The sequence below is a fragment of the Vigna radiata genome, chromosome 1 (assembly GCF_000741045.1).
Source record: "Vigna radiata var. radiata cultivar VC1973A chromosome 1, Vradiata_ver6, whole genome shotgun sequence".
Taxonomy (NCBI): Eukaryota; Viridiplantae; Streptophyta; class Magnoliopsida; order Fabales; family Fabaceae; genus Vigna; species Vigna radiata.
The window spans coordinates 10,779,298-10,797,887 of NC_028351.1; the positions used below are offsets into that span (position 1 = coordinate 10,779,298).

Below are 18,590 nucleotides of genomic sequence, written 5' to 3' on the forward strand. Positions count from 1 at the left end.
TGTGTGTGTGTGTGTGTATGTATATATATAAATAGAAAAATAAATAAATAAAAATATCAATATAATATTTATATAACAAAAAATTATTTTAAATTTAGAGAATAACAACATTTATTTTATTTTAAAAAAAATATAGAACTGAATTAAGAAAGTAAATATAAAAACTTAATAAAATATTATTTAATAGTGTTACTTACACGTTGACACTGTTACTAATACTTACATGGCATATCCTGAACCTTACATATAAAACTTTTTGATAAAATAAATAAATAAAACTACAAACTGGCATTGAGATGTTTGTTAATACTAAGCAAAATATCTAAACTAATTTTTTAAAAATTAAAACATAGTTGGAAAAAGATATAAAATCTTAAAATTCTTCAATCAATAATTAGGAAAAACAAAAACTAAAAAAGAAAAAGGAATGAAGAATGCAGAGCAAGATAGTGCTACCAACTAGAAAGAAGAGTGAGAACGAAAAGTTGTGAAGAAGAAATACTGTTCACGAATTTGGTAAAGACTTCGAAGAAAAAAATTGTTGTTAGTTTATAAATATATAGTTAAAGAAGATAGTAGCCAGAATTAAAGGGCATTGTTATTGTCAACATGAATGTGTTAGCTGGAAACCCTAGAATCCTAACCTAATAGCATCGATTAATGCATGGCAGCAAGAAATTATATTTTTTTTTCCTGAGCTCTGACGTTTCAATATTTTTTAAGCAGAGCAAATCTCCTGTAATCTCTCATCAATTAAATAATACTATTGAATACTAAATAATTAAAGTGAACCTTCCATTAAACAAATCGTCTGCAAGTAGTAACGATGATTAAATGCAAACGTTTGGTGGATGTTTTGCTTAATGGGACAGACTTCTTCAAACTCAATATATTATTGTATGTTTATAGTAATCATACATTGGCATGGGAATCCCTATACTTCCCTTTTCCTGTGAAAACGATGAGAAAGAAAATATGGAAAATGGTTGTGCAGAAGATTGTGTATTTCAGTGAGACAATCACATGACCTCAACCAAATAAAATAAGGAAAAATAATATCACCCTCTTTTTGGAATCAACTAAGATGATAAGTACAATAGGAAGAACAAAAAAGATAGAAATAAAGTGATAAAGTGATGTGATATAAATGAGTTGAGGAGAAAATAAATATTAATCAATTTATTCTAAAACACTTCTAATTAAAAAAAAAAGGAAAGATTTTACATTGACATATACTTAAAAAATGAACATCATAGTGACAATAATATATGTTTACACGCATTGATTTTTGGATTTTGGGTGTTTCTTTAGGATAATGATACTTTTACAACATTATAACATCATATACTGTCATCTTATGATAGGTCCAAAATTATTCTACAATCAATAATAATCATAAACGCTAACATGGATCAATCATATAATAACATATAGATAGTGTTAAAATGTTGTCAAAAAAATATTGTCGAAATATCATTATCCATTCCTTTAAACCAAAAGTCAGGGTAATCCTAATTAGTAATCGGTTCATGACCTAAGTTCTTGCTTTCCCAAGTTTTGTTATATGGAGAGAGTGATAAACTTTTATCAAAATTTTCTATAATATTAAATGCAATGTTATTCATTGTTAAAGTTTCCTTAACCGAAGCAAATTCGAACAGCAATAGTTGTTCTTTACAATATTTTTGGGACATTATATTTTTTAATTACTCCACTTGAGCATCTTGAAACCTTATGTGTTCCTAAGTGCCAACAAAAAAATAAGTGGGAAAACATTTATTTATAGTTTATTCCCATGTTTGTAATGCATGCTTTTGAAGGGACCACAAGGTTACTATTGGATTAACAGCTTATTGGAGAAACCTACTCGTTTATATGTTCTTATTTATTGTATCTGTTTTGTTCTCTGTGTCTTTCATGAATTTAAAACCAACATGTTGAATTTCTGTATGTAGAGCTTGCCAGTGCTATTGTACAAAAAAGGAGCTTGACAAAGTTATAAATTATAACTAATTAACTCTTGCGTGTTTCACTTGTGAAAAGCAAATGTAATGTAAGAAATTAATGAATCTGTCTAATTATTGGAGTAGCTAATTAAGCACGTTTACATTATGCAGTGTCATCTTCTATGCTATATTTTAAAGTAGCAAGTTGCTAGCATCCGGAAATGTACGGCATATATTACAATTGTAATTCAAATTTCTTCTGACAAATTTTTAGAATCCATTTTATGAAGACTTAAGCCAAACTTCCTACCTATTTATAATAAATATATAAACATAATTCTATTCGAATATGTACATGTCCGGTTTAAACATGTCAGTCGCATAACTCACCAAAAGTCCATTATTATAATTTTGACAGTTTTATTATTTTTTAAATAATCATTAAATGTTTTTTAATGTATCTGATAATCTGATTCCTTATTTAAGTCACATAAACAATATAGGACATAAAGATCTTATAAATATGCATGCATTTTATCAAGAAAATTCACTGAAAGTTATACTTATTTTTATGGATAAAAATCTTATTCTTTTACGAACTTGAATATTGGAGAATTTTTTACAGATGCATCTCTTCATTTCTTGACACTGAAGAGCACACATATGAATTACCCATCCAATCACACATTGTCACTTGTTAAAAGACTATGCTCCCAAATCCAATAAGAATGTTTGGTGTCCACTCTGGGACCTCAATAAAACATTTCCCCGACCTCATTTTCCTATGGTCATCACTCGAAGGTCTACACAACTCTTCCACGAGATGAAAGTCAACTAAGTGGTGACCATTCAATAACAAGTGTAAATGTTCATACAACAACATGATAAATAGTGCATGCAACATGACGTTAAACTCGAGGCCTTGGATATCCAACAACAAATCAACCTGTAGGAGTTCCAGCAAAGACTAATCGACCTCGGGAACGAGAGTTCATCTCTCTAACCTCGCCCTGATCCTCGACAAGACGATCGTTGGAATTCATAGATGAGGGATAAACCTCCAGCTTAACGAGATTCATGTGGGAGTATCAGGACTACTCCCCTTAGCGACGAGCTCGAAGAGACTAGAGAAGTCGGGCAAGCATAAAACAGAAGGAACTAGAGGACGGTCTCGCCACTCCGACCATGACCGACATCGGGTTCAAAGGCACCAAAGCAGGTAAGCTCAGCGCATAATAGAGGAAAATCGCAAACACTCCCTTCAACACTAGGTGGAACCTAACATGCACAAGTATCATAATCGAGACCTAGAATTAATAGAGTCCCAAAATTTCATATAGGACACCCCCGTAGGCGGGTAAGCCAACATGAGCACCACACTCCTTAGACACACATAAGAAATCCCCAAAATGGAATTGGTCACGGCAGAAGATTCTACCCTTTCACACCCAAAGTGGCCCATGCTTGGATTCCTAGAGGAACTGTCATTAACGTTCAAAAATACAATAGAGCAACCGATCTGACCACACACCTAATGACTTACGAAATCCAAGTAAGCTTTAATACTCTTGATGAACAAGTTTTTTGTAGGCTTTTCCCAACAAATTCGGAAGGACTAGCCCTAGAATGGTACTATGTGTTAGCACCGTGCTTGGTTGATTCCTTTAATACATTAGCTATGTTATTTTTGGCCCATTTCATTGATCGTAAGATTGTCTCTGCCACAAAGATAACCTTAAATTACGTAGAGCAGGGTGAAAATCACTATAATTCCTAATCTCAAATCAATCACGATCATGCACGTGTTGATGTGTGGTCTGCAACCTAACCTTTCTTGGATTTCCTCTTTATAAAGAGCTTGGAAAACTTGAATGAGCTTAAGGAGCATGCGGCCAAATATATGACCATTGAAGAAAACAAGCGGAATAGAGCAAAGTAGCAGCCGAACTTCCTAGTCAGGAAAAGTAAGAGGAACAAAGGTTCTGATCGGCTTGTAACCCAATATGAATATTACACTCCCCTGAACGCAAATAGAGATACTATACTGAGAAAGGCATGCAACTTGAAACTTATTGTTGATTCTTTTGACAAGTGTACCAATAGTCAATTGTAGTATAATGATTTTTAAGTGAAAGTGTCGGTCCCACGAGGAACAACTTAAATTAAATAGCTAATTTTATTTCAAACATGATATATACAAGGATATTCAATCTGATTCATAATGGATTTTGATAATTTATACTATGTTGCGTAAAAGTAAAATAATATCAACATATAAGTTAGAGAAAATTTAATATGAGAAATTGGGATTGAATTCATCTATCTCACTCGTCTATAATCTAAATGAATATAAACATAAAGCATCTGAAATTACCAATATTTATGTAACACACAAAAGTCACTTAGACCGATTCATTGCGTATAAAATTCATAAGATTAGTTCCTTGAATATTCATTCCTCACATATCCAACAAACTGTCCAACATTATATTCAGGTGTTATAAGCAATTGATAAACTGAAATCTATCCCTACCATTAGAGGATATCAAGTATTCTTGTTCATATCATATTTTTAGAAACACTTTCCAGTCACGTCTAAAATTCACATTCATAAAACTATTGATCAAATAGAAATAAGCACTAAGAGCAGAACAAAAATACCAATATTGAATAAAAAGAGAAATGTTATATATAAATATAACCAGATTACATTCGAGTTCAAATCAATTACATTCAATCCCAAGAGAAAGGATTAGCCACTCATGGTAGCCATTAGCATTCTAAGAGATGAAGAAGAAGATCATACAGCTAAAGTTGAAGAACAACTCTTTCAATAACTTTATAATTTGATTACGCGTTCTTCGTCCCTCTTTCTTCTTGAATCATGAGTATTTATATTGTATGAATTCTCGCTTAAGCTAGCTGATTATCGCTTAAGCGAGAAGAAACTTCTTAGTGAAGAAAGGTCATTCTTGCTTAAGCTAAATTATTCTAGCTTAAGCGAGAATGACTTTTAAATTAATGGCTTCCTAGTCTTGCTCAAGCATAATCATTTTCGCTTAGGCGAGAGTGGTTTGTAGAAGATATTTCTCTGATTAGCTCTCGCTTTGGTGGGATCATTCTAGCTTGGGCGAATTGTCACATGATTTGCTCTTCTCTCTTAATTTACCTGAAACATATACAAAATAGAGATCAAATGATTTCCTTTTAATCAAAAACTCAGAAACATATGATTACATTTCATCTTTCTTAGATTCGAAAAAATTGATACAAATGTACACAAGTTAAAACAGAAATGCCAAAATTCTATATGAAAATTTACTACTTCTTTTACACTGATAACTTATTCAACTCCTTGAGCCCTGATAGCCTTCTCCCAAGGACGACCCCACTAAAACATATGCCTACCATCAGAGAATTTAACACATCATTGAGGACTACCATCGTTTAGGACATCATTGAAGAACTAATTAGGTCGGGGCTCTATCCCGATTCATTCTGCAAAAGCCGAAAGATGAGACTATGAATGTAGTTGCTACCCAGGGTGAGGTCGAGGCAACTTCAAATACTGAAATCGAGGACAACAAAATAGCCTAACATTATACAAATTATGTTAGTGCATTCTCCAAAAATATAAATGACCCTCAACTCAATATAGATGTACACACAAATATTACGTAATGTAAATTATTGTTTATTTATGTGATATTTATTCTTACTTATCCCAATCTTGTTTTATGAACCAAAATGATGTGAACTATTACATTTAAAGGGACACAAATATTGCCGTTATAACTCCTCAAATCTAAATCTGAAAGAATCAAGAATCAATAAATACATTGTTTTTTCTTCCTGACATAATGCCTATCAACCCATTAATAAATATACTTTCACTAACGGTATAAATGTGATAGTGAGAAAATAATGGTATAAACATAAAATCCTTCCTCTTTTTTAAATAATCAAGTACATATATCTAATATTATGAATAATTATGTAACTGTAACATAAAAATATATATAACCGTGTAATTTTATAATTATAATTCAAATTTTATTTTAATAGATTGTAGAAATAAATATGCATTAAAAGAATTTTATTTTTTTATTTATTAAAGTATAATTAAATTCTAAATTCTAAATTCTGAAAGAAAAAAAAGAAGAAGATTACTTGAAATATAGGGATATATACATTAAGAAAAGTGGCTTTTAAAAAGTAAGGGATGAATTATTGGTGTCCCTTTAACAGTGTTCAACGTCCTTTGAAGCTTACTATAAGTAAATTTTAATTTCAGTTCCGAAATTTGTGAAGACAAAAATGGGACCATTGAAGAGTTTTGTCTTTTAGTGACTTGAAAATAGTTCTGTAATGATATTCTCATAATTGTAAAATATTAATGTTTAGTACACATAAAACACACAAATTCAGTAAAAAAAAAAAGTGGAAATGAATGATTATGACTTCCTGGTATCAATAGTTCTATGTAATATTGTCTCTTTCAACCAAAAATGCTTTACAGCAATGGCATTTCACAAGATATATCTTTTATTATATTTGCAGCCGTTAAGGCAACAGTGAAAGAAAACCCACGTTTTGCATAAGAATATAATATATTCATTTTCAGCTAGCTGTTCACACAAGCCATTGAACAAGGAAAATATATATTTAATAAATTCTTTTTACAATTTTTTTACAATAATTTATGTTATTGATATGTTTCAAATATAAAAAAAAAATAATAATAAATAATCTGTTATAAAATAATTGTTAAAATATCATAGTTCATGATCGAAGACAAGAAAATACACTTGAAGATTTTTATTTTTCTGATGAATTATGACAAATAATATCATAAATTTGCTATCTTTATTGTGATTTTGAATTTTTTTTTAACAATTATTTTTTGATAATTTTTTTTTATAAATGATAGTTTGTTATTGATCCGTTTTAAATATTTTTTAAAATAAATTTAAACAGATCAATAAATTAGTGATATATGTCATATTATAAAAAATTATTAAAAAAGCTATTAAAATATTAAAATTCTTGTGATTTACTAGTTTATGAATGTTGGAATTTAAACCGTTTACAAAATTTTAAATTCAAACTACTATTTTCAATGAAAAATTATAAAATAGTTCAAATCAAACAAAGGTTACTTTTTAGAATTATTTTATTCAAATGATTTTTAATTTGAACATATATTAAGTCAATTTTAAATATTAAAGAAAAACACATCAACAACACAAATTGAATAAACTGAAAATATTATTAAAATTATTTTTATAGAACATATTTAATTAATATACAATTTAAATTTAAAAATGTTCTCAACCAAAGGTCATTGAAGGTACATGGTAGATTATAAATAAAACTCGAAATTATGACAATTTAAGTTACAAACGAGAAAAGTAAAAATTTAACATGGTAATCAAGAATATGAGTACATTCTCTCTTTTTACCATTTTTACTTTGAACGTTATAAAATTTTGTAAATATGATCCTTTTCATCTTAAATTACATAATAAAAAAATTTATGCATAGATAAATTTCAAACAATTTTAGAATTATGAAACATATATGTATTTATAAACTATTTGATGTATATCTTACACAATTTAACAAGTGTTCAATCTCAACAATTTATATATATTCAAGAAATGCATGATATAAAGTCTAATGAAGAAGTCGTAAATACAACAACTTTTCTCTAACAATCATAACACATCCTCTAACAGTGATTAGAAAAAGATTTCAAAAATAATTCTACACTTATTGTTAAGAAGTGTGTAATGTCATTCAATGATAATTTGACGCATCGTAATGAGTTAAATTATATGTGTAAACCTAGAGATTTATACTATTTTAGTTATTGTCTAAAACTAATTAAAAATACAATTATGATTTCTTTTTACATCAAACACCTGTCTAACCATGATAGCTTCTCTGTCTTGTCACTGTTCTCTACCTCCCAAAAACGACAAAATCATTTCTATAAATAAGGTCAAAATCTTTGTATTCTGGCGGAAAATAATGGTATGATGGAATAAGAACATTGAAGAAAACTATATTGTTCCACCAAATGATGTGTAATATTATCTTACGAATTCAATCTAGATTAAAGTTTTCATCATTTGGTCTCCATGATATACATTTTGCAATTGCACTCATCAAAATTCCAAGACATACTTGAATGGTATTGCTTCCACAATACAATTGAACCATTCAACTACTTCCACGTACTAGGTCAAATTTACATTTTTCCCATAAATATTTTAAAAAAAATTTATATTCATTTGATATTATCTTTTCTTATTTTTTTTTACTGTTATTTTTTAAAAAATATTATCATTTTCTTTTTTTTTGAAAAAAAATAAAAATTTAAATTTTTATGAATATTTTATCTTTAAACTGTGTGTGAAATGAATGTAAAAGTGTTTCAAAGTACCATTACACAAAAATTCATTACGGATAATTTGCAAATTGAGTTTTGTCATTTATATGTTCCTTCCCCACCACACAAACTTTTAGCAACTCTCTACAAATTTCAACCTTTCTAACTATAAAATAAAGAAACATAACATGATTCTTTTTCCACTGAAAATGTCTCGGAGACAATCTCATTCTACAAAACAAAGAGAACTCAAACTTTAAAAAAAAAAAAATTAATTCAATCAACTTGAAATCTATACCTTTTCCCACTACTCTCTCTCTCTCTCTCTCTCATACTTCCTTCCAATAATAGTAGGCTGGAACTGTTTAAATACTGAATATATCATTGGTGTTGCTTGTATATAAATATTTTAATTTGTGCTTTTTTATCCATTTTTTATATACATGTCTAAGAAAATCCTACAATTAAAAGACTTATCAATAAACATTATACCATTCCAAACGTATAATAAACAATTTTTAAAGGAAGAGCGATCATTTCAAAAGTTATGACAAAGAAGTAGAAAGTAAGAAAAGGAAAGGTGTAAAATGTCGAGTTCAAATTCTGTACTATTTTTTTTATTGTCTAAATAAGTCATAATAACTCTTTATAGTATTCTTGTTAGTTTTTTTTTAATGTTAAATAACATTATCTTAACCAATAATATAAAATCTTCTCCTAAGTTTGTATTTGTTTCTTTTTTAAAAGAGGTAGAATACTCCAAATACTCTACTTTTATTATAATATTTTTTTTCTTATAAAAAAAATAGAAGATCTTCTAAAACAAATTAATATATCATGGTACAATTCTTTTATATACAATCATGTATTTAGGTGGTATAGAAATTAGATCGTTGACTTAGGATTATGGCTTAAGCCAGTTTAGTGTCAACTGCCCTAGCTTATAAAATTCCATGCACCAGTTTTTAATTTTATTTTTCAAGTAGATTAATTAAGTTGTAGGACCTCGATCAGAATTTCTTTTAGCAAACTTGAAAGGTGGATGGACTTAAAAATAATATTTTTAATGAAAAATCAATGTATAAAACTAAAAATGTGTTTATAACTTGAGTTAGTGGTACTATTTATAAATTGAAATATGTAAACATTTTATAGAATGATGGAAGTGTTAATTAATATGTAAGCATATACATGTGTTTAGTGAAAGAATTGTTAGTTTGAAAATCTATTAGTCTTTAAATTTTGGGGACATGCTTGTCCAAATCCATAATAGTTGAAATTTATATAAAAAAAAATCTGAAAAGAAAGTTGTTTTTATAAATATTACTTTTTGTGTATTATTTTCCAACAAGTTTTCTATCTTTTACTTTCCTTTTCTCGTATAAAAACTATTATTTTTATCCAAACAAAATTAATTCTCTTGAAACTACTTCTACCAAACTTAATATTATAAGTTACGACTCTCTTCTTGCCCTTATAAAATTATAACTACAATTATTTCTGAAATTTTGATATTTACTTATTAAACTATTGGTCTATGCAAAAAAATCCGGTATGATAATTATGATAAAACCAAGAATGTTATATATTAACTAAGCAATAAGAATATATTTAACTGAAATATCAATGGGCAGTAAATTATATACGATAAATAATTAATATAATGTGATAGGAAAAAATAGAGAAAATCTTTAATAGATGTCTAAATAATATTATGATGAGAAAAAGTTAAAAGAGTTAAAAGCTATATGCATTAACATAAATATATATAAAAAAGAATGTTAATCTGATTTAAAACTTCATCATATTATCAGTTTCAACTACTATTTTTTGACAAAAAAAAAATTATCCCTTTTCATTTTGAAGGTAAAGCTTAAGTTAACCTACCTACCAAAAATTTGTACCATCAATCTTAAATAAGGAAAGTAAATAACATATAGTTTGATGATTATTCACATTCAAAAAAGAGAGGAAACACTGTGTCCCACCAAAGAAAAAGGAAACATGAATATGAGTACTGATATGGATGGATTCTAATCTTATGTGTGAAGGATTTCAGAATCCTATAGCATATGAGGAGAATGGAAAGTAGTCTCAAACCCTAACAACCACCTACGTTTGATTTTCTTGTTTTGGTATCTTCGCCACCCCCAAAAAGCTACCATACACAATCATGAACCTCTCCACTCCCAGTCATCACTAGTTTCATCTTTTCAGTTTTAATTTGCTCATTATTCTCTCTCCAACTTATTTAACTGTTTATCAACATCATCAGATCTTGTATGGTCCTCTGATGCATGTCAAATGAGAAAGAAGATTGAGCTATGGATGAAAACAAGAAGTGGATGCATAAGGAAACTGAAAGACAAAGAAGGCAAGAGATGGGAAAACTCTGCAACAACCTCAGATCGCTTCTGCCTTTAGAATATATTAAGGTAAGCATCTTCTTCGGACAAACAACTTGTCTTTGAAACTGTTTGTTTCTTTAATTTTATCTTCTTTCTGGTTGGAATTTAAGAGTATTTGAAATTTGAAACACACTAGTCACTAGGGGTGCTTTTATTCCATGTCTTGATGACCATCATCAGGGAAAGCGTTCAACCTCAGATCATGTGCATGAGGCTATGAATTACATCAACCACCTTCAAGATAAGGTAAAGCAATTGCAAGAAAAGAGGGATGCGTTGTTGAAGGTGTCTAATAATTTGAGCAGCATTGTTCCTGAGAATGAAAGCTCTTGTGTCACTCATCTTCCACCTTTGGTTTTTGTTCACCCTTTCCCTGGGGGCATTGAGATTATTTGCAGTCATAGCTTCAAGAAAAGTGTGTTTCCCATGTCAAGATTATTGGACATTCTGCATAAAGAAGGACTTGACGTGGTCAACACTACTTCCATCAGAAGAAATGGTAGATTCATACATACCATACAATCAGAGGTACCATGTCAATTTATTTTCCATTGAGCATTATGGTAACGGTTTTGAAACTGATCACTATTGTTTCGTTTTGTACAAACTGATCTGAAGGATCCCAATCATTCTAATATGGTTGACACTGATTACTCTGAACTGCAAATAAAGATTATGGAGGCATTATCATCTTCAAGTAAGTAGCAGAATTACACAACATTCTAGTGTAAAATATTGCATTCTTCGACACAACATTTTTTGTTTGCTTTATTTTCTGAATATATATTCAAATAACACCAGTATGGTTACCATCATTTAACCATTTGCAGGTTTGCAAGAGACTTTGCCTGTACCTGAAAATTGCTAATATCTTGGGAAAAATTAATATATTATTCATTCGGATGTTTCTTATTGCATATACCCTTAACTTGAGTGATTTGTACAGCAGTGAACTTGTTAAAAGTTGTACTTTATTGGTGCAGTATGAAGGGTAGCTAGTTGACGATTCAATTTCATGAAGGTCACAAACATGGATAGAGTTTATAATGATGTTCAATGTTTCTCATTTAACTCTTACAATTGTCATTTTTTAACTCCCAAATCAAATTCTTTAAACATGGGGCAGTATTACTTAACATGGTTTTAATTAAGAGCCTGTCACTGCATTCATAATGTCAAGGTTTTTATGGCTTTATAAACTTTCACTCTATCAAAGGTTGTGATAAAACTTTCAACAACTACAGTTTAAAACCTTGCTATTTTCTTCTGCATCAATACAGCAATCAAGTATTAGAATTCTTCGTTTCTTTCACTTCAGTTCCAACAATATCAGAGAGTGATAGTTTAGACAATTTGAATTTGGTTTCAATTTTTGTAACAATTATATTGTTCTTCGTAGTCTCTTTTTCTATCAGCTGGTATACAAAAAACACTTTGATCTTTAAGGGAAATGAAGAGAGCGTGCCAGATTCTACACTATTTTTTCAATAGAATTGATAACTTCATATATATATCTACACACCAATAACTAGTACAAGTGATAATGGACACATGAATATTAGTGATGCATCATGAGAAACAGATAAAACACAATGTACTAAAGGGCCATAATATTGAAAGAAAAATTGTTTTCAAGGTATAGCTAGTAAATTAAATGTATTATTGAAGTGTTACTAATAATATTTTGAGAATACGGACGCAGGTGAACTTCATAGTACTTAATTAGTAAGGAAAAACAAGAGGAAAAGTATTGTTGAAATATAATAAAACTTAAACTCTTTCGAGAAACTCGTGCAGCTCAGAAATTTCAAAAGATTAGACAGTTATTTGAAACTGAAAAATCGTAATTGAAGATAGGCCAATCTAGCCTTCTGCATAATTTTTTGTTTCATTATTGAATAGAAAACCTATGGAGTGTACATTATTTATGAGTATTCTATGTAGGTTTGCATAAAAATTAAATTATGTAAATCAATCAGAAATCATAGCGAGGGGATTCTGATTTAGCATTTTTTTCTGACTGGATTATTCACTCATTCCTAGCTCCTTTTCTTGTGCTTTTCTTGCTGGTCACATATGCTGCAGCCTGTGACTCAACATGTGCTATATGATCAGTTAAACCATAAATATGTTGGTCCCTCAAAATTTCTCTTTATTGCACCTCCCTAACAGTTATAAGCATGGTCCAACCAATTTCTCCAGCTGGCCAGAGACAGTGGTTGATCAAGTGGAACCATGTTTTTAAGGATGTAACCAAGATGTTGATGATATAACTAGGTTTTGTATTACGAGTGCCGGTTTTGAAGCAGGCATAGTTTGGTAAAATATATTTATATTTAATGGTTAAACTCAAACACGATTATCTTCGAAAGACACTACGAAAGCAGAAAAAAAAAAGTTGGATAATAATTTCTTTTAAGAGTTATTTCAAAACCATTTCTATTTAAGTGCATTCATGTATATCCTTGGTCCATTATGCGACAAAAAACTGGTCGGGTATCAAAGCAACTGCATTTAGCAGATATGAAAGCAGCATTATCCAATTATTTTATTAATCAGGAATTATAATCAGAATCATTATAAGCGAAGATATGACAACTAAGCTAATCTTCGCTGCACTGCTTTAAATGCATTATTGTGGATCACATCTTCAGTGTTTATGGACTCATGTCATAAAGTAGTGGAATAAGTATGATCCTCCAATTATCCAAAATCTGCCTAAAGCACACAAACATAATCAACCTTATACGTGTTTATAATTTCTAATTCATCCAGTATCTTCCTCCATATAATATTGAACTACCTTCATGTGGTCCAAAAGTAAAATTATTTTGGATGAACTTCACTCGATTAGTATTCGATCCTCCTTCAATTCATTGTACTTAGTCACTTAAAAAAGCATCACAAACATTATAGTTTTCTCCATGTAGCACTAAAAAAACAGCTTAAGTACATAGATGTGTTATTAATTAGTATGCCCGTATCAGATTTTGCTGTGCAGTGTTGCTGGTAAGGCGAAAACATAGTGAAATCAATTTGGTCCACAAATCGTGAAACTGAATCAGAACCAGATAGGCGTAGCAGGTAGCTAGTCCCTACTGGTCCACTACCATATTAATGGAACAGTGTCTAAGGCCAGGGTCAATGTTCTTACAACCTCCACGTAGATCTTGGAATTCATACAAATTGATTTTCTCAATCACCTTTCATACCATCTTCATTGATTGAATTTAATTCAACAGCATGGAAGAGAAACTGTTCATACATATGATGTAGGGAAGCCTCGAAGTAGGTGGGATATATACTAAAATAAACAAAGTCCACATAACACAGTTCTAGTGCCTCGAATCTTCTTCAAACCTCGTCAATTATATATATATATATATATATATATATAATATTTTAATTAAAAATATTTATTAGAGATAGAGTCAATGTGTTATATATAAATGAGCTTAAATGATATCTTACAAACTAATTTATAAGAGAAAATTAAAGTTAAAATTTATTTCATAACATAATATTATAATCATAAATTAGAGAGTATTATAACAAAACTTATATATTAGGTTAATTGTTCCGTCTCCTGTTAAATTAATATCTAATTTTACGTCATGTATATATATAATATTTTAGAAATTTGAGTTAATTTATATTATATAAATAAGTATAAATATTAGCAGGTAAAACACGCGTATAAAACTAGCACTTTTATTTGCAAAAATGGTGCATTCTACTAGATGCAACAGATATGTTCTGGCAGCATAGTCTCAATCCTTCGACTGACACCTCTAAACATATATGTCTCTCAGCCAGCTGAGTCTGACTTTCGTACCACGTGCATCCTCCATCTCAGCACCAGCTGTGCCACCATCAACGCCGAGCAGCTCTATAAGGGTTATACGAGTCTCCTCAAACTCCAACTCCTCCAAATCACATAACTATCCTAACACCGGGAGATGAAGTAAAGTAGAGACATCGTCAAGAGTAATCGTCATCTCCCCTACAAGGAGATGGAAACTACTCGTCTCAAAGTGTCATCTCTCTATGAAACTGAGCAACAAGCCTTTATCAACGTAATTGTAGCATATTTGTGTGAGAGGCATCAAAGAGGAATTCAACACAATGTCTTGAATTCCCTCGGCGCACAGTGCTAACTTATTAACTTTTTTACCATGGGAGATCAATTGTTGCATCTCCCCTCGATCCTACACAACAATATTTAACATAAATTGTATTCGAAAAAAAATTAATAATTAAAATTTAAGTTACGCACTCACCCAACCTTGTGAAATACCATAAGCAACATGCTGAACATAGTGCGTCAGCAAAGAAGCATCACGTGGACCTCCAAGAAATCCACCCACATCATCTTCTGTATGTCAGGAGCATCATGTTCCTCCTCCTCGTAATCGTCATCAGAGGTCTCAAATGCCTCCTCCTGAACATCACCCTTGTAGGCCTGATATGCCTCCTCTTCAAACACTCGGTCCTCAACGATAGGGTCATCCTAAATAGGAGTTGCCCTCCCTCTCTAAGCCGAAGTCGTAGGTCGTCTCCTAGTTAAACCCTGTGCAGAACTCTTTCCTCAAGAACTCTCTTTCCTTGAGAACTCTCTCCACGAGAACTAAAAGATGCATCTCGTGTTCTTACCATTTTTGACAAAAATATTTTTAATTAAATTAATAATTATTTCATTAAATTAATCATATTTTTTCAATAATTTAATAATAATTATTTTATTAACTAAAATAATTTTAATTTAGATATAATTAAATAATATATAATAAAATATCACTAAATTTAAATACTCTATAAATTAATTAAAAATACAATAAACTAATAAAAAAATTAAAACAAAATAATTACGTAACAAAATTATTTGAAAATAAAAAGTTAAAATTTAATTACTTATAAAATAAACTAAAAACTTAAAAATAAAAAATAGGCCCTAAATGGATGTCGCACATCCATTCGACGGATGTGCGACATCCATTTAGGCCTGGACGTCTTCTTCCTCCTACGCACACAGAAACCTCAATAGGAAAAAACAAAAACAGAGCAAAAAACACAGAGTAGAAATCAACACAATCTTAAACATTATATTACATACACTTACAAAAAAACGAAGCAGAAATCAACACAACCTTATATCATGCACAAGAAACGAAAGAAATTAACTTCTCGTAAACCAAGAGGCAGAAACGAAACGAAGCAACAACTACCGCGTCGCACTGCCGCACACACCCGCTGCACCGCCACACACACAAAAAGCTAAAAGCACTACACACAAAGGAAGAGAGGACTGAGAGAGTTGGAAAGTTTTAGAAAATGAAACTTGGAGCGTGGGGGTGAGAATCCGAGAAGGGGAGGTGGGGCTGCTATGGAAGTCTGTGAAAGTCTAAGTGACGTAGAAAGTAAAAAGTTAGGTTAGCGTAACTTAGTTAAACATGGTTAAAAAAGTAAAAGAAAAAAGTAAGAAAAGGTTACTTTCTTATTTAAGGAAAAGTTAAAAAAAAAAATTGGGAAGATGGAGGATGGAAATGGGGAGGTGGAGGAAACAATGCTCTTATAAATATTAATAACATAATGAATGACCCAACATTTAATCTGTTTGTCAGTTGATACAAGGAATAGACCAAACAGTAACTACTACTCACCGTTTGGCCTAACTCTATACCATACATATTGGAAGAGTGTATGTAATTGACTATTTTTTAAGAGAACATAAATATTTCCTAGTTGTTAAGGTTAAAGCAATTGGAACAACCATTTATTTGATGAGCAATTGTATTGCTTGCTAAATTTTGAACATAACGTGCTGTCAGAACTTAGCTTCTCTTCAAAATTACGGCCTTAGCAAGCAAAATAAATAAACAAAAATGCTCATTGGTATAAAAATCCCTAAATCAAGGTTATCTAGTTCTCCTATGATTTGCATCGTTATATCTTCTATCTCTCTCCCTCTCCTTATTTAACTTGTATTGATTAATAATAACAATAATAATAATAATAATAATAATAACAATTATTATTATTATTATTATTATTATTATTATTATTATTATTATTATTATTATTATTATTATTATTGGGCCAAAAGTTGGTTTGTGGACTTATTAGCTCGCTTTAGAGTGTTGCTCCCTCTACCACCACCAAATGCTTCCTACACCACCTCATACCTAATTTGTCCTTCAGTATCATTTAATTACTGTAGTAAATTTTTTCACCCACATTCACCTATTTCATTAATTACATAGTAATGATCCCTCCTTATAAGAATGCACCCCCATACACAAACCATAAATCAACTCTCTCATTCTTCTTCCTCACTGTTTCATTGTCCTCTGTAAGTGTGGTGGTGTTGTGAGTGTGTGTCTTGGTAGTGGGGTGTGCTTGGTGGAGGTTGCAAGTGGTGCAAGGAACCAGTGGTGGCAGAGTTTGGTGTTTGTGGTGGTGCTTATTGGAGGCAGCAGAGGAAGCTTCGTCTCAGGTGCACTAAAGGAGTTATGGTAATCCTTCAACGGATGTGATAATCCGTCAACAGATATCAACATCTGCTGAAGGGAAAATGGATGTTGATATCCATTTCAGGTGAAAGAGAAGAAAATTTGTTGTTGTTGGTGATGCAGAAATTGGATAAAAGAACGACCATGAAAGAAAGTGCATGGAGACAGAGGTATCATTAGTTTCAGCCAAAATAAATTGATTTTAAAAGTTTACCTAATTCAGGGGCGCATGATTCATTGTAATATGTAGCTTCTTTTTTAGAACATTATCCTTACAGAGGAACAATCATGACCAGACAAAAATTACGGTTTAAGCTTAAACACTGTTTCGATAAGACATTATAGGTAACAAATACTAAAATTTGAGAGCTGAAAATAGCTAGTTAATCAGAGCAAACCCATGTTAATTTATTTAGTGTAGTAAACTTTATTTATGAATTAGGGAAAATAATATATATAAAATTAAAATAGGCTTATTTAGTTATTTACATATGCAGGTTCGCTTGGGGAAAATGAACACTTTTAGTTATGTGGACCAAAAGATCCACATGGCTAATAGACGTTATCCACTTTCAAACACTACCAACCAATCGAGACCACCCAAAATTTGATTCTACTTTTATATCAGCCACACTGCTGAATGACCGTCACACCGTCGAATGATCACCGCATACACCGCCGCACCATGAACAGTCACACCACCACACCACAAACCAAAACCAAAATGGAGAAGAAGTGGAAACAAATATGGAGAAGGAGAGAAAGTGAGAGTTGGGAGATGGGAAGAAACGGATCTAGAAGTGAGAGTTAAGGGGTGGAAAACAAACAATCTGAAAACTAAAACAGAGGGTGAGAGTTGAGAGAGTTGGGAAGGAGGATTGCGTGAAAGAGTAAAAATGAGGTAGGGATTTAAGGTTTCAGAAAAAGGTAAATAAATAAGATTAATTAAATAAAATAAAAAGGGTAATTTGATAATTAAAAAAAAATTGGAAACATTTAAAGAGGTACATGGAGTATTTGGTGGTGGTGAAGGAAGCAGCACACTTCACTGTTTAGTCTTTGTTTGGGCCTCCAAGAGATATTGCACTAAGAGGAAAATTGAACTGGTTCATACAGGGTGTTGCTCCCTACACCTCCCCAAGTGGGACCTGTACCTCCCCATTAATTTAATTTATTTCAAAAATATTCTACACCTCCCCACTAATTTTCTTTATTCCAAAAATACCATACACCTCTCCACTATCCTTAACAATCTTTCTCTTTCTCTTTCTCTCTCTACATTAATGGAGCATTTACATGGCTCATTAATGGAGCATTTACATGACTTAAATTT

The 18,590-nt window shown here is 30.8% G+C and overlaps 1 protein-coding gene across 1 annotated transcript; it reads left to right on the top strand.

The window, feature by feature from the left end:
* The first annotated feature begins 10,354 nt into the window (after positions 1-10,354).
* On the top strand, positions 10,355-12,486 carry LOC106769495 (transcription factor bHLH118). Its single transcript, XM_014655147.2, has 5 exons — positions 10,355-10,475; positions 10,616-10,775; positions 10,929-11,276; positions 11,367-11,445; positions 11,579-12,486. The coding sequence occupies exons 2-5, from the start codon at positions 10,665-10,667 to the stop codon at positions 11,614-11,616; spliced, it is 576 nt and encodes a 191-aa protein (XP_014510633.1). The 5' UTR covers positions 10,355-10,475; positions 10,616-10,664; the 3' UTR covers positions 11,617-12,486.
* The last annotated feature ends 6,104 nt before the right edge of the window (positions 12,487-18,590 follow it).

What these genes read in the sequence shown, in the direction of transcription:
- LOC106769495 (XM_014655147.2), top strand. Translation starts at nt 10,665, where the DNA reads ATGGATGAAAACAAGAAGTGGATGCATAAGGAAACTGAAAGACAAAGA. An exon ending in TGCCTTTAGAATATATTAAG is followed by an intron (nt 10,776 to 10,928) that starts GTAAGCATCTTC and finishes GACCATCATCAG; the next exon opens with GGAAAGCGTTCAACCTCAGA. An exon ending in TACATACCATACAATCAGAG is followed by an intron (nt 11,277 to 11,366) that starts GTACCATGTCAA and finishes ACTGATCTGAAG; the next exon opens with GATCCCAATCATTCTAATAT.